The following is a 25,001-nucleotide window of genomic DNA, read 5'->3' as shown; positions in this document are numbered from 1 at the left end:
TGATAATGTTAAATGACGAATTAATTTTAAAACTATATCCACTATACTGATCTGTAGGCTATACAGTTAATATTTAATGTACACTCTAATCTGGGGACCAGGAGAACACAGAACAGGTAAAAAGCATACATTTTTGGGTAGATTTTTATATCCATACAGCAAGTCTAGCTCACTGGAAAGAAGCTTGTGGAAAAAGCACTTCAAGAGAAATACTAGCCATCAACAGCAATTGCAAGCTCCTGGTATTTATTGAGTCCTAAATGCAGCAGGAGGTGGAAGCTGACATCTTTCACAGAGGCAAGATACTACACAACAGCTGGGTGGCAGCATCTTGCTTTCTTCAGAGACAGCTTCTCCCAGCTACCATTGGGTTTCTGCTTTTGCACTTAATCTGGAGACGTGAAACACAGCCTGGATCACCAACCTTGAGAATTTGTCAGCCCCAACTCTGACTGACAAGAGGTTAGCAAAGGACTTGCTACCTACAAATACTGAACTGTAAAAGATTATCTCCAATAAACCCATGTTATCACAATCCAGTAATAAAAAAAGTTAAACGTGCACAGACACACATTAGCTAGGCACCAAGCAAAAAAAATAGTCTTGTCAGGTCTTAGTGGGATCCATGGAATGAGTAGTACATGTTGTACACGTATATTTGCATATACTGCTGGCCAGATCTTTTTTCCTTCTACTTGTATAATTTTTGACTGAAATTAGACATTTTGCTAAAGCATTTTAGTATCTCAAACACATATACAAATTGCTCTACACTAAAATTTTCTAAAAGGGAATATTCAGAAAATACTCTCACATTTTAAAATATAGGTCCCCTTATTTAAAATCTGAAATATTACATCTGCATTTTATTACATCATATTACAACATTTCACATCTTACACATGCATTACAATTAGATTTTGAAAGTGTGTTATCTAAGTGCTATAATCACCACTGATTTTAGAGAATTACTTTCATTTCTAGTGGACTCTAACACATCCAAACAAAAGCTATTTTTTTTTAATTGTAATTTGTCAAAGGTTCTTTACTTATTAACACACAGTAATTTCTAATATTGTTTATAGCACTGTAAACAGTTCACTATTGCTCACAATATGTATTTTTAAAGTTGCTAGTAAAGCAAAATTATTTTCTACGTTGTGTTTTCAGTTATGACACAATATTATTAAACAAATGTAAAAATGTTTAAAAAGAAAGGATACCTTTGCAATATAGTTACCTGCATGACATCAGTAGCATCAATGAAATTAGTTCCCGGAAACTTTCCGCCTTCCTCCTCACAGTGTACATCGTCTGGAGTCTATTTATAGAGACAGATTGAAATTGTTAGGTATTTCATATGGTGGGGAAAAATGCATTAGCAGAAAAACTTCAGGACAAGAATGCAATTAAATCATGCCTTGTCAATAGCCTGAATCCAGAAAAAATGCTTTATCTACCTTAAAAGTTAGGAGGAATTTCTTTGTGTAGCATAAAAAGAGATTATTAGAACTCTTTCTTTTATGCTGAAAACTAATAGAATACTTCACCATCAAAAGTTCTAGGGCAATACCTGTAACTCTTATTAAAAAATCAGTGTGACAAAATATTGTAAAACATAGCACACAAGAGTCTGGAAGCGTCATAAGAAATTTACTTACGTGTGATTTCTACAGTGTTATTTAATAATGTAATTTTTAAATAATAATTGCTATTTTAGTCCATGGTGTCTGTCTTAGTGAATACCTTCACCACAGGACTCTGGAGGAGAATGGCAGCTAAAAGACGCAGGGAAAGCAGAAGGTACAATAGCTATAGAAAAATAATCACTGCATTAACATGCAATGCACCAAGACAAAAGTCCACTGGAAGAAACAATATGCTATCCCGTCAACATATGCCCTAGTTTACAACCTTATCATTCAGCACGCAGCAGTTAACATTTTAGTTGCATAAAGACTTTCATTACTTCTTAGATTATATTAGATTAAAAACACTTCTGAAAAGCTATGTGGAAAGAGAATAGAGTAGACCAGCCGGCTCCACACACACCAAGCTAAACATACATGCCACCAACCACTCAAGTACAGCCAAGGAGCAGATAGACGAATGAAGAACATCCTCAGTCTTTATGTCAGAACACTGAAGCCAATATAAATAAGACAGACATGGATCAATAAGGGATTACAACTCTTAACAGGACAGAGAAACGCTGTTTTTCTTAGGATTTTGGTATGGTGATTATTTCATCTTGGAAGAACAGTGTCTTGCTGCAATTTTTTATTTTCTTAAACAAATACCTCATACTATCCAAAATAATTACTCAGTTTTTCCTGGAACCGTCTAATTTCTCTAACTAAAACAAGATAATGAGATAACTTTGTAGTAATTTAACAAATTTTCTTTTTTAACAATTCACAGACATTTAGACCAATCAATACCTGTATTACAGCATTGACAGGAGGCAGTACAGGTTCAGAGCCTGGAAGAACATGGTTTACACTCACACTGTCACTTGAAATACTGTCAATATCTACATTTGGTAACACCTAGAACAGAAAAAAGCACCAACTTGAAAATCTATGTATTAGCTTGGCTACTATCTTTGTAGATAGTACTTTGTAGATTCTTTCTTCCACTTGCTACTGAGCCACTAAATTTCAGTGACCTCCTTTTCTCATACTTGTATCTGATAATAACTTGGTTCTGAAAACCAAAATGCTGTAACATACAAAAGCTAACCCCAGAAACGTTCACCTCTTTTCTTGCAGTACCTGATTTTTCCTGCTCTGTAATTCCCTAATACTGTCTTGCATGTGACAAAACGTGAATATATCCTTAACTATTTACATAGCACATGTGTGTTTGACATGGCAATTCATTTACACTAATTTGGTCTACAAGCCACTGTGTAGGCTGGTTTGTGGTTTCGTGTTGTCATACATTTGGTTGTATTACAATATAATTTGTAATAAAGGCATGCCCATTACAGCATCAAAACATTTTTGGTTTGGGTTTTTTTTTTTAAGAATAAAGATTTAAATGCTTGCTTAATTCTTTGGGGGGAAAAATAATTAAAAAAAAAAATCACCTTAAACGTTTAAGAACTGTGAGAAACAACAGCAAAATGCACGTGGGTGGAAAACTGTGATACAGCAAACAAACAAGCCACATACTCTACCTCTATTTAACTTTGAGTTCCATGAATCATTTGTACCTGAAAGGTGTGTGTAGGAGTGTGTATATTCTCAACAATTTGAATCCAAAGCAATGAACATGTAAGAAACATTAACTTCCTTGACAACAGGCTCATGTAAAAAATTTTTAAAAATACCAGCCAACCCACTAGGTACGGACTGCAATGGTTGACTAATCAGGAGTAAAATTCTTGGGTTGACTATCATGCTTGAAACAGAAGTCTTAAAGGCTAAAGCATTCATCCAAGAAAACTGACATTTATTTTAATACTTCTTTTAATTCAAAGTTCGTTCTGTCTCAAAAATCTCATTAAAAAAAAGAAAACATAACAGAACTATTTTACAAACACCCCACATAGAAAATTATTTCTTCTGTAAGTCACCTATTTTGGTTAAATAATAAAGATAATTGTTAAAATATGAATAAAAATACTAGCATAGCATGACAACTTTTTGGTCACTCCAGTCTATATGTCTCTAATGCTTACCAAAAACCATCCACTGATGTCAAAGTAAGTTACTGATGCATGAGACTGTCTTTAGTTAGCCTTTATTAAAATAAACAAACAAATAATCATCACTATTGACATGTACCTGCACAGACAGTTGAGGTGCATTCTTCTTCTCTGATCTCATCTCTATTACAGCTATGTTTGGTTTTTTTATCTCAACTGGTAGTTTTGGTGACACTTGAGGAAGAGAGGTTGTAACTGTAACAGGGTGCGGTTTACCTATAACTACTCCAGCAGGCTGCAGTGAGATGTCGTTAATTCGGGTTTGACCTAAGGACAGTTTAAAAATAATTAAAGATATACATAAATCTCCAAAACCAGTAAATTAATTAAATTTAATAATAATAAATACAATAAAACCCCCCCCAATAAATTAAAATTAAATTCTAGATGTCTGCGTTTCACACGAGACAGACTGTGCAATTACAGACCAGCTAAAAAGTCCCCTATTAACACTAGGTAAAGTATAGCACTTCACCAGTTAGTTTTAAGGCTTTCCCAGCAGAAAATGTAAAGTCAACACGGTCATCTTCTGAAATTAGTCATTTTCCTTGTCTATGGTGACACCTACTGCTGAAAACGAGAATAACTACATTGGGTTTGCCATTCAAAACTTAAATGCTTCCTCCATCTCACATTTTCTTAACCATATTCAAAATACCATTACACTTAGCATAGCATCCCACAAATTCTTGTTTGAGACGCCTTTTCTTTTTAATAATTATCTTCTTTAAATGCTAATATAATATTAACCCTTCCCGACACAAGGCCTGTATAAAAGTTTTGTTGAAGGTCCAAAAACACAGAGGCCATAGCAACCAATTTAATGTGTTTGGCACAATCCTACTGAAATCATTAGACTGAAGTCATCATAAATGTTGACTCCAAGGGCCAATGATTCTGTTCCTGCTTATGTGGATACCAAACTTAAAGCCAGAACAAGAACCCTAGAAATGTAAAGCGTACCAAAGAAGGTATGGACAGCTACGCAAATAATTGCTGTCAGGATGTCTCCAGACATCCAGCATGAAGAATAAGGAGAAGCAGAACATTTTAAACTGTTCCCCCATGTAGATTTCCCACAAGAAGGGCAGCTGCAAATCTTATGGGCCAGGGCAAATCACTGACTTAAGAAGATGTAAGCTGTATTTCTATGAAGTAGCAGGTGTTAACTTTCACACATCCTTCTATAGGTTATTTGCTCCTACCTAGCGGAATAGCCATAGGAATTAGGTGACCTTCAAGTGGACCGCAAACAGCGGGCACATCTCTACTTGGACTAAAGAGATACTGATTTTCTTGGGCAAGTGCACATAAAGGATGCTGTTTCCTCAGGCTGGTTACAACCTTCTGTGTGCGAGAACAAGTCTGTGTTCTTGCTGACTTTACCTTTGTACCTGAAACAAGAGAAGATAAACTGCGTGTCATCAACAAAACACACTATACTAATTTAAGCCCTTCTACTGAAACAATAATAAATTTTTGCTCTGGGGTGGAGGGAACAAAGGAGACAGGAAGGGCAGAATCTAGAAGTGCTAAGTTAGATGTCTCAGTATTGACAGCAATGAAGGAGTTAAGATTGTAAATTTTTTAGCATCTGAATCTAGCAAAGCCACAGAAATGTGAAGAAAAGGACACAAGGATGGTAGTAGGTTTGAATGAAATGTGTGATTTATCAACTAAGAAGAAAACCACGATTAAGGTTTGAAATACAGCATTAGAAGAGCATGCAAGCCTGGCATAAAAAATAGACAGGATATAAAATATTGCCAAACTAATCTCTTGTTCATCTGATTAACTGCCTCAGTTTTATAAACATGCATTTTGTCTCCAGCCAGAAGACTGACAAGGTACTGAAAGGAACAGGTATAATCTACAAATTCCTGGTTTAGCAACTCACTGCTACCGGAAAACAAAGCCATAACTAATACCCATAAGTCTTGACTTGCAACATCAAGGAAACACTGATTTTTTGGTCCAGTTTTGAAAATGTATTGTTAAATAGCTAACCATAAGTAATTTGTATGCAACAAAGCCTAAACATATAGCAGAGGAGATCGTTTATCACAATGTTGCATTTCTCACTCTTGTAATGCAAGGTCTTATTCACCCTATATTCTTTGCAAACAATGGATGTTATTAGGGAAATTATTGACTTCAATCTAAATGGATAAAAACATCCACAAAAAAGAGGAGTCAACAATCCAGAATCAAATAGAAGTGCTTCGACTGCTATTTTGTAGGTATTAGGAAAATGAACGTGGAAAGAATCACATTGGTAACCTACTCCATATTTTCACTACAGCTAAAAATGTTATCTTACTCCTCTCTTGTTTATAATCATCACCATTCTTCTGTTAATGGCCAGTTAACACGTGGCAACAGCACTTTTTAGCTCTGTTCACATTTAATAGCTTCCTAATTAACTGAAGAATAAAAAAGGCAAGGATTGTAAAATTGAGGGATAATTAGGATTGATAATGTGACTTCTAACAAACGCAGACAGCAAATAAGGCAATCCACTCAAGAAGTGGTATTTTTGTACACACATATTATGGGTTATAAGCATAGAAACAAGAACAGCGAGTCATAACTCTTCAATGAGAAAATACAGGTCAGAAAGAAGTGTATCTAAAAAGGGTCTTAAGGTCAGGCTGGATAAGCAATGCAATAAGAAATCACAATACAATGCCGTGGACAATGGGATAAATGTAACCCTCAGATGTCTCAACAGGATGTCAGCGAGGTGGAACAGGAGAAGACTTCCATATATGGCAATACTGCATTCACTACTAATTCTGTATCTCTGCAAATATTGAAACAGATTGGACATTAAAAGGCCTTTTTCATTTTTTAAGGAAAATCACCTGGAAACTGAAGTAGCTGTAAACTGAAGCCAAAAATTCACTATAAATCACATACTGAATTTGAAGTGTCCTGTTTACTTCTGAACCATAAGATATCTAGCCATGGGAAGAAGTAATTAAGAGCAGAATTTCTGATGTCTTTAAATGATGAGCATATGCCTTTCTGCAAAGCATAGGTTAGCCAGAAAAATTTTCTTTAGTCAAAGACAAATTACTGGACTCAGTAACATAAACAGATAGAGTTCAGTGGCTTGTCATTTAGAAGAGGTCATACCACATGATCTAACAGTCCCCCCGGCCTTGAACTTTTGAGTAAAAGCAGAAATTGGCAACATTGGCAACATATCTGTAATACTGCCAACTTGTAAAAACAAGGTTCTCACACTAAGAATGATTAAGTGCTGTATACATACAGCACCTCATTTTAATTGCTTTCAACTTTTCATTTACCCCTGGAAAGTTTATTTGCACTGGGAAGAAACTAGACATTTAATTAAACTTAGCTTTAAAAAAAACCTCACGCTTTACGTATATTCATCAGTTCAAATTATGCAAGAAAACAACTACAACTTTTTTTTTTAGAAATGCTCTCTTACTCACAAAAAAGTTAGTTGGATTTTTTTCTAACTTCCCAGAAGAAACCAAGCATTAGTCACCACAGTTTATTTGCAAAGAAAATGGCTGAGGAAGTTATAAAATGACTGAAAAGAAACTCTCTAGATGGCCATTTCAGTCTTAAACAAACATCCTTATTCTAACACTAACTTAAAACAAGTTCAGTGGACTGCTCTAACAAAATAGAGTCACTTAGTAAGTCTGGATTTTTCCATCCAGCCAATCAAAACCACGGCCAACAACTTCCAATAATTTTTAAGCCTTTATCATCTTCACACCCATAAATTTAAATTTTCATATTTCAATTCATGTATTAGAAGTGGGAAATGGAATATTTGGCTTCCTTCATTTTTTAAATCTCAGTGGATTTCTTAACTCTGAATGACTCAATCATTTCAGTGACATGACTGGATAAACCTGACATGAAGAATACATCTCTCAGCAACCTTTATCAAAAGCTGAGTTAGTTTTCGAACACACTCAGCTTTCAGTTGCTTATGTCATTACTTCCAGCAATTCAGCTGTTTAAGATCTGGGCAACAACAAATATCTATTAGTAAGTTTGTAAAATTAATGCTTATTTCTAAATTTAATAATCTAAAATAAGTGCAATACACAGTAAGCAAATGTGAAAACCTACTGATATTTTTTAATTTTGAAAAGAGCACATTTTAGAATAGAATAGAATAGAATAGAATAGAATAGAATAGAATAGAATAGAATAGAATAGAATAGAATAGAATAGAATAGAATAGAATAGAATAGAATAGAATAGAATAGTCCAGTTGGAAGGGAACTACAATTATGATCTAGTCAAACTGCCTGACCACTTCAGGGATGACTAAAAGTTAAAGCATGGTAGTAAGGGCATTTTTCAAATTCCTCTTAAACATCAGCAAGCACCAGGCATCGACCACCTCTCTGGGAAGCCTACTGCAGTTGCTTAAGCTTTAAATTGAAGCTACGACGAAGCTGAACTACGATTAAATAGTTTCATCTATACAAGGAATTCCCAATAGAAAATCTGGGAAGGAACACCCTGTTGACATCAAAGAACTACTTACCTCTAACACACTCCATCACCTTGGGTCTTTGAGGTTTAGATTTGGGAGAGGGAGAGTTGAATCTCAGATATGGTGCTTTTTTAAGTGTGCTACGATGGCCCTGGTAAATTGGTTTCCCATAAACTTGATACAGATAGTCTTCATTTTGTATCATTGCACTTCCATTCACAGGTCCCTGACACACACCAAAAAAAATAATAATAGTTTACAATTCTTCATGTATGAAAAGTTGAACACGAGTAGTGTTGCAAAAGTCTAGAGAAAAAAATAAGAAGTTCTGCAAGAAACAGTACAAGTTACAAGCACAAATGAAAGTTTATGCATACATAACACATAAAAGAAGCTTACCAATAGCTGAATAAAATAGCAGGTGCTGGTTAAGACAAATTGATAACATGACAATGAATTCTACGTTGTTATACACACTCAGCTTAGGCTTTTACAGCACGTGAAAACAAGGACAATTCTGACAACAGAAATGCACAGGACAGGGCTACCATTTTCATTCAAAATTATTACAGTTACAGATACAAACATTTTTTCACATGAATACTGCAATCTAAAGCATAGGGAACTCACAGCTGCCCTTTTTTCTTTCCTCTGCAAACTTTCAGAAGAAAAGTAAGTTCTAAACATCTGTTTGCTCATGTTATCTTCTCCTTGCCTCTGCAATGGCTTAGCTGCAGATAAAGGATTCTTTGTCGAGCATCCTTGGATTTTTTGAGTTTTTGCTTTAATTTCTTTATTGGTTTTCATAGCCTTGATGTTCTGCGTTCTGTTGATCCATGGGACCTTTTGATGATATTTCCCTTGTTTCGAATCATTTCTTGTCATTTCAGCCTAATGATAAAACATAAACATAATAAAAGCAGATTTTATCTTCAAGGCTATCAGAAGAGTCTGCGTATAACTTTGAAGTTCTGAGAAATGGCCTGTTTTTCATGTTAGCCAGCAACTGTGACCAGTGATTTTCATTAAGCAATGGAAGTTTAAGAATAGAGGTAAATATTTTATTATAACATAGTACATGTTAGTAATAATAAGCAGTCTTCTCATGTTTTCAAGTTGTTAGTGAATCATGTTTAACTATAGACATGAAAGAACAATGTAAGGTGGAAAAATATAATGCAAAAACCTGAACTCATTTTTTCCAGGCATACCTGGATTTCTATACTCATTGCCTTAATCCACTTATCCACAGTCTTTCTGATACGAATCTCTTCCAATACGTCTCTGAAATAGAAGAAAGAAGTATTTTAGGCCACTGCTTCTTAAATTGCACAGATTTCATCCTGGGAAAGTAGTGACCTATAAACACTACAAAAAGAGAAACCCAGAACACAGAGACAGTAAGATTATATAACCCTACAGCCTCCAAAAGGCACTAAGCATACCCTATCCGAGTTTCCCAAATCTAAATCTGTTCTTACATAACGCCACCTGCAAACCCCACCCTCCAACTTGTATATTCTATCATTATTACATACATCTACGAATAAATGGCAGCCCCGTGTCAGTTCCCATTTTGATCAAAACCTGAAAAAACAACGCAAAAAACCCATCCAAACTCAAATGACAAAAAGAAGATAACAAAAATTACTACTTCCTCTAAAGGATAATGATAGCAGCTTTCATGCATGAAAAAATATTTACATGAAGAGAATAGTCACCTTCCTTTAAAAACACAAGATTAAGGAGCATTTTAATAGGTAAACTTTCATTATGATTCAAGCAGGAATATTTAACTGTGATGGTTTCAGTTGGTATAGAGTTAACTTTTTTACTAGCAGCTGGTATAGTGTTACATTTTGGATTTGGGATGAGAAATACTGTTGATACTGCACTGGTGTTTTTACTTGTTGCTAAGCTCTCAAGGCCTTTTCTGCTTCTCACACCACCCTGACAGCAAGCAGGCTAGGAATGCACAAGAAGCTGGGAGAAGACACAGACAGGACAGCTGACCCCAACTGGCCAAAGGGATATTCCATACCATATGACATAATACTCAGCATATAAAACTAGTGGAAGAAAGAGGAAGCAGGGGGACGTTTGGAGTTATAGCATTTGTCTTAAGGAACCATTATGCATGATGGAGCCCTGTTTTCCTGGAGATGGCTAAACACTTGCCTGCCAATGGGAAGCAGTGAATGGATTTCTTGTTTTGCTTTGCTTGCGTGTGCAGCCTTTGCTCTACCTTTTAAACTGTCTTCTTCTCAACCCATGAGTTTTTATTCCTCACCTGTACTCTTCCAATTCTCTCCCCTGTTTAAACTGGGGGGAGTGAGCAAGCAGCTGCCAGTCAGGATTAAGCCATGACATTAACACAACTAACTAAGCAAGAGTTCGAAAGCCAGTGATCTGCTGTACGATGTCTAATTCTGTAGCATTTACAGGATAACGAAGACACTTCTGTTTAGAATTATGAAATTACTGCTTAATTTTCCTATTAATGCAAGTCTGTCTATAAAAAGCTAAATGCCCTCTTGTCATAAGAGCAGAGCAGTTTGTCCAGATAACAGCGTCTCAGAATTCAGATTTAAGTTCTGGAGCATAGATCATACCAAGAAGTAACAGGTATCGGTCAAAAAATTCAATTCACATCAGAAGGGTGAAAAAACATTTGACATTCAAAAGAATCATCTCATGATTGCAAAGAACAATCAATAAATACTTTTTCCAGGGAACTGCACTAGTTCTTCAATGCGCGGAATTAAAAAAATTGAAAGAGAGTTGATAAAAGGTAAGCACATACAGTGAGTAGCCACACAAAGCACAGAATAATATGGTCTAACCTGTTTGTAGTCAAGATGTTAATAAAAGTATACATGGCATCCCCATCTTTTGCGCGAATAACAGCTTCCAAATTGTCTTCAAGAACTTTTTTATTGTTTTGAACTCCTCTCAAAATCCTTTCAGCATTCCTCAGAATAGATTTTGGCACTTTAACATTTTGAAGAATGAATGGTTTATTGAGCTGATGATGTTCAGGAAGATTAGAGGCAACAGTAGGTTTTTTTGACTAAAATTAAAAAACAGAACCACTAGCTTTTAATCAGAGATTGTAATTTCAATTTTCTACACACTGATCAGAATTCCTATTAATCTATTATCAAACCAATACCCATCACTGAAATACCATCCATGTGCATTATCATCAGCTTCAATTACTCAACAACTTTCAGTATGATGCAAATATATTTAGAAGTTAAGAAAATGGAAAGACATCCAAAAGCTCTCAAATGCTAGATGATGTCATGTATGAGAAGCAATGCTAATGATGAAAATATGCATGTGAAAAAATGGCAATTAGATACAATAAGTAGGTAATACATGCAAATCTCTCCATGTAACAGTATTTAAGTATAATTAAAAGCATAATAAAAGCCGAAGTCCTCTAAATATATGCACTTATCCAAGCAACCTGATATAGTTGAAGATGTCCCTGTGCATTGCACAGGAGGCTGGACTAAATGACCTTTAAAGGTCCCTTCCAATCCACACTATTCTATGATTTGGCATCAATCTACCCAAGAAACACCAGGTAATATACATAAGTTTTAACAACACAAAATAAACGCCCTCAACAGCACCATGATCCTCTCCTCCTTTCCCTGATTTTTATTTTTTATAAGAAACAATGAAGTAACTATCAGCCTTTAACTTTGCATAACCCTTTTACAGAGATAAAAAACGAGTGTATATTAGCTGCTAAATACAAACAGAAGGGATACAAGTACATGGGAAACAAGGAGCCATACAGCTATAGTTCTCACATTCATTCTCACGCTCCTGATGAAATCCAGAGGGCCCCAAATAGAGTGCTTTGTTTTCCAGAAAGGAAGAAAAAAAAAATTAAAAAGTGATAAAAGAAAGAGAAAGAAAAAAGTAAAGAAAAAGAAATCCCCAAACAAAAAAACCAAAATCCACAAACTTGAGTAGACTCCGAAAGCATCAACTGAATGAACAGGAAAAAAAAAACTCACAGAACAAAAATCAGTTTGGGCTTTAAGGCTACTCTTTTTTTCAAATCAGAATTAAACAACAGTTTATGTTCTAACAGGTGTACTGCCAAAGCAAAATGGACATAAAATAGAAATCAACACACTGATCCCATGATTTTGGTTTTGCCTGGTGAGAAAAGGACAATATACCAAATTATTTACCAATTTTATATAGGTTTTCATTTTTAAAATGAAGCTTTTTGACAAATACCTCAGTAAGACAAGTGAAATTTGTGAGAAAACATAAGCAATACAGATACATGTTCAACCACAACACGATGCAGACTTGCCAATTAAACTCAGATCATGAAATGGTAATTGTATTAGCAGTCCATACCATGCCCATCTTGAGGGGGCAGCTTTCTGCCAGACGTTTGTATTATTCCCTCAAGATAGCTTACTAACGTTGAGTAAAACTAGTCAAAGAACACGTTAAATCTTGCTTTGAGAAATGTAATCTGTACATAAGAGCAACTTTTTAAAAAAAAAAATACAGATATGAAATACTTATTGTACTATTATCTTATTGCAAACCTATTAAAAACTGTTTCGGTATTACAGTATTTTAAAAAAAAGCATAAAAATTCAAGGTATACCTTAATAAGATCATTCATGTCTGATTTCCATAAATTTGTTTCCTAAAAAGACAGAAGAGATGTTGAAACTTATTTAAAGATAAGGTAAAATCTAGAGTAGATATTTGATCAATTTAAATGAGCACAATGAATTCCTTGTGAACTACTAAATCTCACTGTAAACTTCTTCTGGATTAGAGCACCACCTTCTGTTCCATCTCAGCTTGTCTCAGTTAATTCAGGCCTTTCATTTGCTTGTATGACAAAGCTATCAGTCATTTATCCCAAGCATTTGTTTTCTCACTCGATCTGTCTCTTAATAATGAGAAGTCAATAGCTAAGTATCTAATTGACTCAATTCCGCATTTGCTGAAGTCACCATCTCTGTCTTCCTATTGACTTTTTTCATAAGAAAGAAGATATTTGAATCCGTTTATGTCAACTATGTCTTTCTCACCTGCCAATCCTTCTCCCATCTTCTCCTGTTCCGTGCTACCTATACTGAGGTATGTTATTCAATGTAAGATTTTAGCAATAGTGATAAGCAAATATTTGCAAAATAAATGGGGCACATGACGTTGGTTCTCCCACTAGTAAGAACAGTTAAATGTGCAATCCACTATTATCTTACAAAGTCTATGAAACAATGCATCAGCTATGCTATAACAGACGAAGCTATGTTTTCAGAAGATACGGTAACAAATAACTGGCACATAATACACAGTATTTTTAGGGAAATATACAAGCTGAAACCTTCAACCACAGAAGCAAACCAACAGAACCCAATCTATTATGTTCCACGCCAATTCACAAATCTGCAGACATTCAAGTCTCTCTTCTTTCCCACAGCTTACATTTACGCAGAGAGGACCACAGGAAACAGGCTAAATGATCAGGTATACCTTGCTTCCACATGGAACCAGGTTAACAAACAGATAAAAGCCTCACTTTTCAGAAGCCAGACACATTACATGTTGTCACACAGAACCATTCTAGCACCAAAGATACAAAATCATTAGCATGAGAAACAATACAATGATATACGCCAAGCAATTCTTTTAGAAACAGCACTCCTTACAAAAAGAAATGGCAAAATGATAAGGGAAGTAGCTTAAGTCATCCCTAAAGTTGGCTGCAGATAAATAGAACATTATTCTTTCCCAAATGGGAATGCTACATCAGCTCTGTAGCTGTAGAGCCACAGGAAGACAGCAAGCAGAAAACAGACACTGAAAATATCCGAAACCTTAAAATAAACAAATAAATAAAACTTTTTTTTTTTTAAACTGGTTTATGTTTGATAGAATGGCAGTAAGAGTCTCTACAGTCTAGTCCATTGCATATTCAGGCACTACTCAGGCTCAAAGCCCTTCTACATACAAAGATTGCAACATTTCAAGTAATTGTAAGCAAACATCAGTCTTTTTACAGAGGTAGAAGCAAGGGCAACACTTCTATTGATACCAGACCTCTTAAGTTTTTCTCCACATTTTCTATTGCCCTTATTCAAACTCTTGGCCATTCTGATGACATGGACTTTACCTGTAGCACATCATGCATTTCTCTTCTCAACTGGCCAAGATCTTGAAGTAAATCATCTGCTTTCTTCACTGTTTTCTCAACTGAATTGCAGTTTTGGAAGGAGCTTTCAAAAGTTGGGAGTGAGTCTGTATGCAAAGCAGTATGCCTGATGGGAGAAAGACTCCTAATAAGTCTCACGGCTCCTCACATGGCCCAAGAAAGTAGCTAACTTTGAAACTAAGCATGAATTTAAAATGCAAGAATACACAATCTTTATATGAAATGGAATTGGCTTTTTCACCTGAGGTTAAAGACAGGTTATTGGGTTTTCTCTGTTAAACACTTAACACCTTGAGCTGTATCCTTGTATTTTGAACAGTGAAACTACATCTAAAATTCAGATCTAGCAGAGAAAAATTTAAATTTTGGATACCTTTCCATTTGAAGCAATTAACATTTTTGTCTATACTATCATAAGTAAGACAGTATCAATGTAGTTGTCTCTCATTATATTAGCGAAATTATAACACCAAACTATTGCCTGGGGAAAATATGTTTCAGACTGGATGGCTAAAAAAATTTCCTAACTCACTCTAAACCTTAGAAACTGTTAGACTGATGCTGCTCCATAAGCAGGCAGCTTGGAGTCACACTGACAAGGGCCATTCCACTTCAACACAATGCCTGGCTCCCTGACACTACCCCACAACCTGCTGCAATAGAATAAATACACTCACAAGAGACAAAAGCACTTCACGTGAGACCCACTGACCTCTGAGAAAGGTGTTATGAATTATCCTTAGCGACGCGCTTTCATCTACCTTCAGTACGACAGAAATGCAAAACTAGCATAGAAGTACCATTGCTCCAGGGTTTTACTTCAAGCACAGCTTTGTCAGACTCAAGAACCACACCAGTGACTCCATTACACCATCAATATCTAATACACCTTCCTCAATTTTATTAAAACAAATAATAAAAAAAAATCTTCCTCAATTTTGGATTGCTACATTTATTTACCTGTCTCTCTCAGATTGCCAGCTCCTTTTATTACTATTTAATGTTGTCCTCTCGGAAAACTCTGTTTGCCTCAGTGGCATTTCTTGAGAATTCAGAATATGCTCAAGAAACCTCCCTTCACCTGAGGCAGAAAAAAGGAAAGTTACATTTACTGTTAAGTTTGTTCAATATATTTAATACTCTCTTCTCTCCAGGTATTTCACCATTTTATAAAAATCACCAAGGACAGTAAAAATAATTTTTTAAATTTTAAAATACAGATTTACTTCAGATAAAGTACCCCACCTGGAGTATTGTGTCCAGCTCTGGAGCCCTCAGCACAAGAAGGACACAGACCTGTTGGAGCGGGTCCAGAGGAGGGCCACGAAGATGATCAAAGGGCTGGAACACCTCTCCTATGAAGACAGGCTGAGAGAGCTGGGGCTGTTCAGCCTGGAGAAGAGAAGGCTCCAGGGAGACCTTACAGCAGCCTTCCAGTACCTGAAGGGGGCCTACAAGAAAGCTGGGGAGGGGCTGTTTGCAAGGGCATGTAGCAATAGGACGAGGGGCAATGGCTTTAAACTAGAGCAGGGCAGGTTTAGATTAGACATTAGGAAGAAGTTCTTCGCAATGAGGGTGGTGAGGCACTGGAACAGGTTGCCCAGAGAGGTGGTGGAGGCCCCATCCCTGGAGACATTCAAGGTCAGGCTTGGTGAGTTACTGAGCAACCTGAAGATGTCCCTGCTTACTGCAGGGGAGTTGGACTAGATGACCTTTAAAGGTCCCTTCCAAACCAACACGTTCTATGATTCTATAAGACAAGGCACGTAAAACCATGCACCCTAATCTATCTTACTATGATTGCTTTACATTAGCAAAGTCAGAAAGCAGATAAATGAAACCGTGACAGCACTTCAGCGAGTCACAGAGAAACATTCTATCCATAATGTCACAGATTTGTTCTTTTTCCTTTGTCTTATCTCATTTATTCCTGGACTCATGGATGGAACAATAGGAATACGTGGCAGCTTTGTAAAAAAAAAAAAACAAACCAAAAAAACCCAAAAAAAAACAAAAAAAAAAAAAAAACAAAAAAAAGAGATAGAAGCAGCAGTCTGAGAAAGATCTGATGAAGACATAAACAGGCATTTTGTCTGGGACAGAGTACAATGGCTGGATCTTTTAAATGTTATTCCTCAATCTTAGATCTTCAAGCAATTCTAAACACAACCAGCTAAAAAAAGATGCCTTATGTTTTGATGAAATCTTCAAAACTGAGTTTCATGCCACTAAAATGATCAAAAGCAGTAAAAGAAAATTACTTCCTTTGCTTTACAAATGCTATTTTCATTATGATGGCATAGAGACCCTATGTATGCATGTTTTTATGAAAAAAAAATAATAATCAATTCAGCCAATTATAATGACTAAGTTATTGAGTACATTCCAAGATTTTCATTAGTCTATATAATATTCCTTAATCCTGGCAATGAACAGTTATTCAATTTTTCATCTGAGAAACCATTTCAGTCAGCAATCATGTTAAGACACTATAGGTTAGATCAGTACTGTCATTAAGTCTTTAGTTAGTTAAGAACAAGAGACTTATCCACAAAATTAACCCTTCCCAGAAATACTTTCAAATACTCTGAATATACATATTTAAGTGGCAGCAACCCAGCAGCTCACATTAGGTGAAGACCACACAAAGTAAACCTCAGGCCATACTATTCATGCCAGTGGAGGACAGGAGTGTCTTACAGTACCTTCACGCGTGGATTTGGGAATATTTTCTTTTTCTGTTACAGAGTTTTCTTTCTTTGAAATTTTCACATTTTTTGATACAGGTTCTGGAGCATATCTCCGAGGAACTGGTGTCTTTAGGGGAGATTTTTGTGTATGAATGCCATGCCTTTGAAATTGGCTTGAATACTCTTCAGGGGAAAAGAAAATTGAAGTTATTTAAATGTTAACAATTTTCTTCATAGGAAGAAAATCTAGAAAAAAACATGCCGAGATCATGAATTTTTCACAAAAGCGCAAAACATTACAGAACTAGTTAAAAAGTAAAAAGGAAGAAAGTTTCATATTTACAAGTGCTATTATAAAGGGATCAAAAAAAACCACCAAACAACCATAGTATGAGCTAGTTCATTACAGGCTTCCACATAGGTTATTTCTCAGTAAGATTATTTTAGGTTAAGTCTAGGCCTCTCTTGGTGCATACTAAACAGTTAGTAAATACCAAACTTTCACTTTAATTTAAACTGGAACATTTTCAGAAAAAGTGGAATATGTTAGACAGTATTTTAGGTAATAAAATCAATTATACAGAAGAAATGCTTACTACTTATTACCGATGTGATGTACAATCCAATATTAATGGAAACAAAATTAATGCAAAACCAATACTGGAAGTAAGATATTAAAAGTTTGTGTTCACCTTGGGCAGGTGGACCACTGGTAGGAAATAAACTCCCCTGACATGAAGACATTTCGCTAGTAAGAAATTGCTGTTCTGGCTTCCCAGACTGTTTTGTCATGAGGCTGGAAGAAGGTAGCTGAATTTGCTGTAAGCCACCCATGTTGACTGCAGAGCTAATCAGATGAGACTAAGAGACAAAGTTACAAATTACGCATTAGTTTCCCCCAAGTAAATCTCTAAGCATTAATACTTGCCATGTAATCATATTAAACAGATTTTGACATGCTATTTGAGAGAAGTCATTTACAACAACCTTGGAACACAGATGTCCTTGGATATTATTCTGCCTTTCAAAAAAGCATGGAGGACTCTACAAAGAAACAATTTATAATGGCTCTTAAATGTTTAGTCTGACTGGCTACTTATTAAATGAAAGTTTCTTCAATAACAAACCTCTAAACAATTTTAGTGGGAACGAGAACATTTCACAATTTTTGCATCTACTTTCCACAGAGACAAAAAATACGGGGGGAAGGGGAGCAGGTATCTGGGACAAAGACAGAAATAAAATTTTTCCCAAAAATCTCTAAGCTCATGTGCTGGCCACTGGATCTTTCTTTCTAATACTAAGACACAACACAAATTATTATAACATTAACACCGAGATACAGAAAAAATGATTAAGCTAAAGGTTCTGCATTGATACCTAGATACCTGAATATTCATTTGTTGCTCCTGTAACTTTTCCAAATGTTGAATCCGTTGTACCATGAAAACATTCATTTGTTTTGCAAGCTCACTGAGTCCTTCATCACAGTGGGGCTTCTCACATCGAGTCTTTGTATTTGTTTGCTGTTCAGCAACACGCTGCAATTGTCTGTCTGTCTCCTGTAGTTTATGAAGTAATTCTGAAACTGAGTTAACTTTAACTTCCAATTCATTTTGAACCTGGGAGGGGGAAAAAAAAAAAAAAAAAAAGAAAAAGGAAAAACACTCCTTACTGCAAAAGGGGTGCAAGCATGCAGCCTTTCAGTACTTAAAGTGGTCTTATAACAAAGATGGGAACAAATTCTTTAGCAGGGCCTGTTGCAACAGGACAAGGGCTAATGGATTTAAAATAAGAGAGGGTAGTTTTAGCCTAGATAGAAGGAAGAAATTTTTACATTGAGGGTGCTTAAACATTGGAACAGGTTGCCCAGAGGTAGATGTCCCATCTCTGGACACATTCAAGATAAAGCTAGACGGGGCTCTGAGCAACCTGATCTAGTCAAAGATGTCCCTGCTCATTGCAGGGGGGTTGGACTAGATGACCTTTAAAGGTCCTTTCCAACCCAAACCATTCTGTGAGGAGAACAAAACATCCTTCCCACCACCGTGGAACTATTTGCTTCCCAAAAGAAACAAAATCCTAGTTACCCCTAATGTCTGGTGGTTTAGCAATATTATGAAATTACTCTAAAAGCTAAATCAAATGGTGTCTGTCCATTTGCCCATTTAGCCAAATTCAAAGTAGTTCTCTCTGGTATATTGCTTAGTAAGACTGAGAAGATCAACACACAGAAATCAGTAAGCAGACACATTCAGTCTACTGAATGTAGAGGCTCTACTACAAACAATTTCAGGCGTGCTTAAAACATCTACTATCTTAAGCGGACAAAGAATTAGTATTACCACAAGCTACTTACTTTAAGAAGCGGAGCTGTAGTAGCAATTGCAGCAGCAGTTGCTGCTGCGATGGTTGTTGCAGAATCAACTTCCCTGTATGCTGACCTGGTCTCATGACCAGAACTTTCCTTTTTTTCTGTGGAGGCATTTCCTAAGAGTTGTACCTTCACCTCCTTAAGTACAGGAGCATTTTGAGCTCTATAAAAATAAGCAAGTGCCTGTAAACAGCATTGTTTCATCCCCTCCAAGCAAATGATTTCCCACATGCAGCATTGATATCACCAGTTGTATAACCGTTTCTCCTTGAAGCTCTTGACATCCAAGAAACTATTTTATTCTCATCTTTTAGCACGACACAAGAAATTTCTCAGTATTGTGTTACAGATTCTAATATAAAAGGCATTTCCCTATGATGACTACAATGACAACAAAGACTATGTTTACAGGTTGTATTTTGCAAATTTCAATGTACCACTAGCAAAGACCAACTAGACTTCTGATCTTCAAGACTTCCAGCTTATGGGTAAACAGCATGTGTCCTTACCTGTTTTTAAAAATATTATATGGTTTTGGCACAAAATTAATTATCTATCAGAGCAGATCTTGCCTGACTCTCGTATCATTAAATCATTAATTCAAATAGCCTAAACGCATTACCAAAAATATGCAAATAAACAAGATACTCCAGCGAGCTCTGAATAACAAAAACTGAAAACACCTTCATAGACAGAAAGAGAATACTAACAGAGAAAAATAAACAATACCTTTTCCTTACCAGCTATGCATTTTGGCAGAAACTGAAAAAGTAGTATAGTAATATATCTGTACAGAAACAGAACATCTGAGACACAAACACCACCACATACTTACTTTTGCTTTAATACTGCTTTCAAAGCCTCTTTCTGTCTGGTAGCGTATTGAGAAATAAAAACATCATCTGTGGGGAAGGACACAAAATATACTTTCTCGAGTTAACTAACACAAAATGTCTATTTTAGAAGTAGATACAAAGCATTATTTCAACTACATGCACAATTTTGATGCAAACAATCTGTTGCCTGAACAAACCACATTATCTATTCCAATAACAAATTGTTTCCCTTCACTAAGTAGCAGACTTAAATCATAATGAGAGTAAGAGTAGGTTTCATTTAACACAATTTTATATGGTATTGAATGCTGGTATCAATAAAATCTATTTTGGTATTGGAGTAGGGTTTGATATATTGAAGTAGGGTTTGATATATTAAAGCTGTAAACTAATTGAAGTCGGAGTTTAATTTAGGAGACTGGGTGCCTTAAGGCTGTACAAAGAGCAGATGCAACAGTTGTAGTACTAAATGTCCACGACACCAGATGTAAACGACCACCAGATGTCTCTGAAGACCACCGAGAGACTCTAGTGTGCATGCCGGAGTGGGCAGTAACCTGTAATAATGAGGTAATGAATAAGTACTCATTTTTTGGAAAAATAGTGAATATGCATACATAGTATGTATTTAAACTGTACATCTAAATCAGTTGGCGCGCACATTAGGTGGACCAATCTCCTGTGTGCCCGGCGCTGCGATAAAGAATACCTGTTTAATAGTCACCAAGGCTATTGAGTCTCAACTTCGGCATTCCACTGCATCAGTTCGCTGTGAAAATCACAATACCTTACTTCCATAAAATTTGGGGGAAAATGTCATATAAATGGTAGCTTGAGCTCAGACAACCCATTCAATAAAACCTCGTAAATTCTAACTTGAAAAAAATTTAATTAAAAAAAAAAAATAGAACTATGATATGAATTTTTCCCCACAGTCATCATAAATCACAACAAATTTTTGTAATAGCTTTAAATTATGCTAAAAGGATTGTAGGCTTTCCTTCATCTACTGTTTGCTGGGCAGATGTGGCAGGTTCAGTGTTTCTCTACTGCTAATTACACACAGCTAGTACACACATACTGATAAGTCAGATAGCTGCTGCCTCTGGGAGCATCAAAGAGGAAACTAAAGTATTGCTTTTTGGCCTTACATGGGGGTACAGATTTGTGTTTCTTTCCTCTACACAGCCACAGATATCCAAGAAACCTGCAAAAGTGTATTTTCTTTAAAAAGCCTTCATTTTCCCAAACCTGACTGAAACTTACTGGGAGATTCAGAAGGAAAAGGCATTGACAATGTGATTTGTTCGATTTTTAAGGATTAAAAATATACTTTTCATGGTGTAGGTTGCTTGCAGAAAAATATCCATTTGCAGTACAACACAAAAATGAATCCAAACAAGGTGTGTGGCCCCCAAATTCTTTGTTCAGAGACACGAATAGGTCAATTAGGAAAAGGAATCTCAACATTCTTGTGCAGTGGTAGAAGTCCCTCTCAGTTAATCACGAGTTACATAAGCTAGTGTAATGCCAGCAAGACTGAAATAAAATTTGCAAAACTTAAGAATACAAGTTACAATTATCACCTTTTTATCAAAGAAATCTTTAAATATTTTCACTCAAAAGTTTCCATATTGAAGAAAAATACCTAAGATAAAATTAAAGCTCCTTTTTCCTCTAATTAATAAGTTTTCTTACAAATAAAGGGGCTGTAGCAGTGCATAAATGAGTCTCACCTTTAAGTCTGCTGCTGTCTTCCAGTAGCAGTGAAGGATCTTCTTGTACTGTAGCTTCTCTAGGATCCTTCAGAACAAGAAGAGCAGAAAAGCATACATCAAAGCCTCTGGTACGAGTAGCCAAAATTTTAGCAGCCGATGGAATTGCTGAATACACAAATCTAAGCATCTCCACACACTAACACAAGGTCTTGGAACAAAACACGTTAAAACCTCTAAAACAAAATCACCTGGACTTTGTAGTCAAGAACTCGCATGACACTTTAGGGACAAAAGAATTAGAAACACAATTCAAATTAACAGTAATATTGTAAGTGCTGATTAAGTGTATTCTCCTCATTTATGGCCAAAGAAGTAGTAGTGAAACTACATGCTTAAATTTATACAAGTTGCTAATCTCAAACAACGCAGGATTACCCATGCACACAGAATTAAGCACATATAACATTGTAGAACTGAAGGGACAGAGCTGAATTTTCTTTAAGTGCAACCCATGAATAATCAAAGTCTGTGAGGCATCACAGAGGCAAGTTAGGAACGTAAAAATCTCTTACTTAAACTTATTTGATGGTGCAGCACTCCACCATCATTTTGAGACTTTTGCTTAGCTCACTAGTTCTACTTCAAGCCATGCAGAGACTCTGCTGCAATCCTTCACAGCATGGGTTAATTTTATCCTCATGCATACTCATCACAGTATGGATGTCCTAGAGACAAGTCTCCACTGCATGTAAGATACAGTAAACAAATCACAAGGAAATAAACCATTTAACTGTAAGTATTAAAGAGTTCCATATAAACTAATGTCTATTTCATCTGTAATATGAAGAGGAAAAAAAAAATCTACAAAGAGTTTTAGGGTTTTTAACAAATACTGTGCCATGTGCAACCACTTTTTCAAAGTAAGAATCACACTAAAATTTAGAAACAAATCTTGGTATTAATTACCTAGCAGTACAGTAAACAAAGCCCCTCTAAACATTTCAGTATTAATATCACATTAGCAGCAACTCAAAGAGGAAAGCAGCTGCACAGTTATTGTACAGAAACTGAGCCAAATATTTGCTAGGCTTTTACAGGAGCTACAACTTTTTGAGAAAAATGCTGTTCTCTTAGTTCAGGATTGCAGGAAGCAGCAATAACTTTTCTTACCATTTGTGATAAAAACACGGGCTCTGTAGACTTTCCTACTGAAAGCAGGCATTCTGTATGTCCTTTAGTACTCAGGACTCCTAAAATAAAAGCAGTTTTACTGTCGTCATAATGATTTGTTATACATTTTCAGTATACCTCGACTAACCCAAATCTAAATTTTTCCTCTGCCTGTATCTTTGCATATGTAAACATAATGACTTTCATAACACAAATGACTACAGCCATCAAGCTGAAGCTTACAAACGTTAATGAATTCTGTGAGCCTACATTATAGGCTTGTTTTACAATATATGAAAAAAATCTCTGAAAAATAGAGCATTAAAAAAATCAACAATGTCTAACTCAAATTCAAGTCTAAAGATCACAGGAATATAGAAGGCTACTTGTCTAGAGAGACAATTATAACTATATGGCAACATATCTTACAGAAGGAGGACACTGAGGACAGTATACATTTTAGTTATGTCAGAGACTAATATATCTTTCTAACACTATAAAAATAACATCTTCTGAAGTTGTTTGAACTGTGACCCCAAAAACTCCACAAACTCCAAAGATCAACTGATATGTATTTTAAAGAAACAAAATGCATATTCTATTGGACTGGATAAGTAGCACAGATTGTGTCAGGTTTTAATTTGAAGAGTACATGGTACATCACTACAGTCTCATTCTATTAAAAAGACTTAAAATTATTTACTTAATACTACTACAAATGAGTGGCGTTCTTTTAAAGTTACGGAAAAGGATGCAATTGTGGGGTTTTTTTCATTTTGTTTCTTCATCTATGTGAGCTTCATTGGTACAGGTAGTTGACCAACAAACGTTGTTTGTGTCAAGCAGGTGGGGTTTAGAAGGGGTAGGGTTTGTTTACTTTCCAAGACTACAAAGGAAGAAAAAGAGTTTTAACAAGTAAAACTTAAAGTTATGGTAGTTAGCAGGGAAACTTGGTTTTTCCTAAGAGTTTTTTTGAATAGTTGTTTAATTGACCAGCTTTGAAACTCATTTTGTTCTGTAACACCTACAAAAACCCTACAAATAAAAAAGATTAGAGCTGAATGACTTTCTCAGAATGCCTACTTCAAGCATTTAAATTGTATCATGTTTCAAATGCCTAATAAATTCTTCCTTAAAAAGGCAAGCTTGTATAGCTATAGCTTGAACATCTACTAGCTCAAGCTCTCCAGAAAAAATCACCTATAAAGAAGCAGAGAAAAAGAAGTGTTTAAAACACTTTGGTCTCTCTTCCAGCGTAAAACCACAAATTAATTCACAAAATTCCATGAAAACACAAAGACGACCCAAATATTGGGTCTACTCAGAGCTGTCTCTTGGCAGGAGCAATATTCAGTTAGGCACAGATCTGCCTGCTAACTATACTTAGGGTATAAAATTGAAGAAAAACATATAGCGTCTAAAAAGATGAGCTACAAACTGCATTAAAAACTGTGACAGACTGGAAAGGCATTGATCTTTTTAACATTCTTTAGGGCCCTGCATGCAAACACTGTTGTGGTTTTTTTTTATCCTCTGATGCTGCCTAAACTCTTTCTGCCTAGTATATTTGAAATGTCTGATGACAGTCACAATTTTTCTGATAAAGATGATTGCCTAATTTAATTGGACTAGGAATCTGGAGTCAAGACTGTAGTTCTGACTGACCACCTCACCCTGCACAAGTCACTTTTCATGTGCAAAAACACAGTTTGGGAAAACAAACGCACACAACTTTTGAAAGAGTGGTGGTATTTGCAGTACCAGAACACAAAAACTCCTTAATTACAGAGCTGCTACATGG

At 35.8% G+C, this 25,001-nt stretch overlaps 1 protein-coding gene across 5 annotated transcripts in view; it reads right to left on the bottom strand.

Moving 5' to 3' along the window:
• The window catches only part of KIAA0586 (KIAA0586 ortholog), a 76,913-nt gene that overhangs the window by 51,261 nt on the left and 651 nt on the right, over positions 1–25,001 (bottom strand). For 3 of the 5 annotated variants that reach the window (XM_074583629.1, XM_074583631.1, XM_074583633.1), the window contains exons 2-19: positions 23,201–23,280; positions 22,049–22,115; positions 20,312–20,378; positions 19,462–19,639; positions 18,491–18,724; positions 17,795–17,963; positions 17,118–17,285; positions 15,373–15,493; positions 14,374–14,518; positions 12,853–12,894; positions 11,048–11,274; positions 9,416–9,488; positions 8,835–9,095; positions 8,256–8,430; positions 4,918–5,106; positions 3,792–3,979; positions 2,442–2,549; positions 1,241–1,321 (exon numbers count right to left, since the gene is read on the bottom strand). In XM_074583629.1, the coding sequence (XP_074439730.1) occupies positions 1,241–1,321; positions 2,442–2,549; positions 3,792–3,979; positions 4,918–5,106; positions 8,256–8,430; positions 8,835–9,095; positions 9,416–9,488; positions 11,048–11,274; positions 12,853–12,894; positions 14,374–14,518; positions 15,373–15,493; positions 17,118–17,285; positions 17,795–17,963; positions 18,491–18,724; positions 19,462–19,639; positions 20,312–20,378; positions 22,049–22,115; positions 23,201–23,280 (2,573 nt within the window). Of the gene's footprint in view, positions 1–1,240; positions 1,322–2,441; positions 2,550–3,791; positions 3,980–4,917; positions 5,107–8,255; positions 8,431–8,834; positions 9,096–9,415; positions 9,489–11,047; positions 11,275–12,028; positions 12,077–12,852; positions 12,895–14,373; positions 14,519–15,372; positions 15,494–17,117; positions 17,286–17,794; positions 17,964–18,490; positions 18,725–19,461; positions 19,640–20,311; positions 20,379–22,048; positions 22,116–23,200; positions 23,281–25,001 lie in introns of all 5 variants that reach the window. The other 2 variants (XM_074583628.1, XM_074583632.1) reach the window with 2 other exon arrangements.

Source organism: Larus michahellis, chromosome 4 (genome assembly GCF_964199755.1).
Source record: "Larus michahellis chromosome 4, bLarMic1.1, whole genome shotgun sequence".
NCBI classification, from domain to species: domain Eukaryota; kingdom Metazoa; phylum Chordata; class Aves; order Charadriiformes; family Laridae; genus Larus; species Larus michahellis.
The sequence above is the reverse complement of the archived record's forward strand: the minus strand, read 5'-3'. Positions and strand labels throughout refer to the sequence as shown.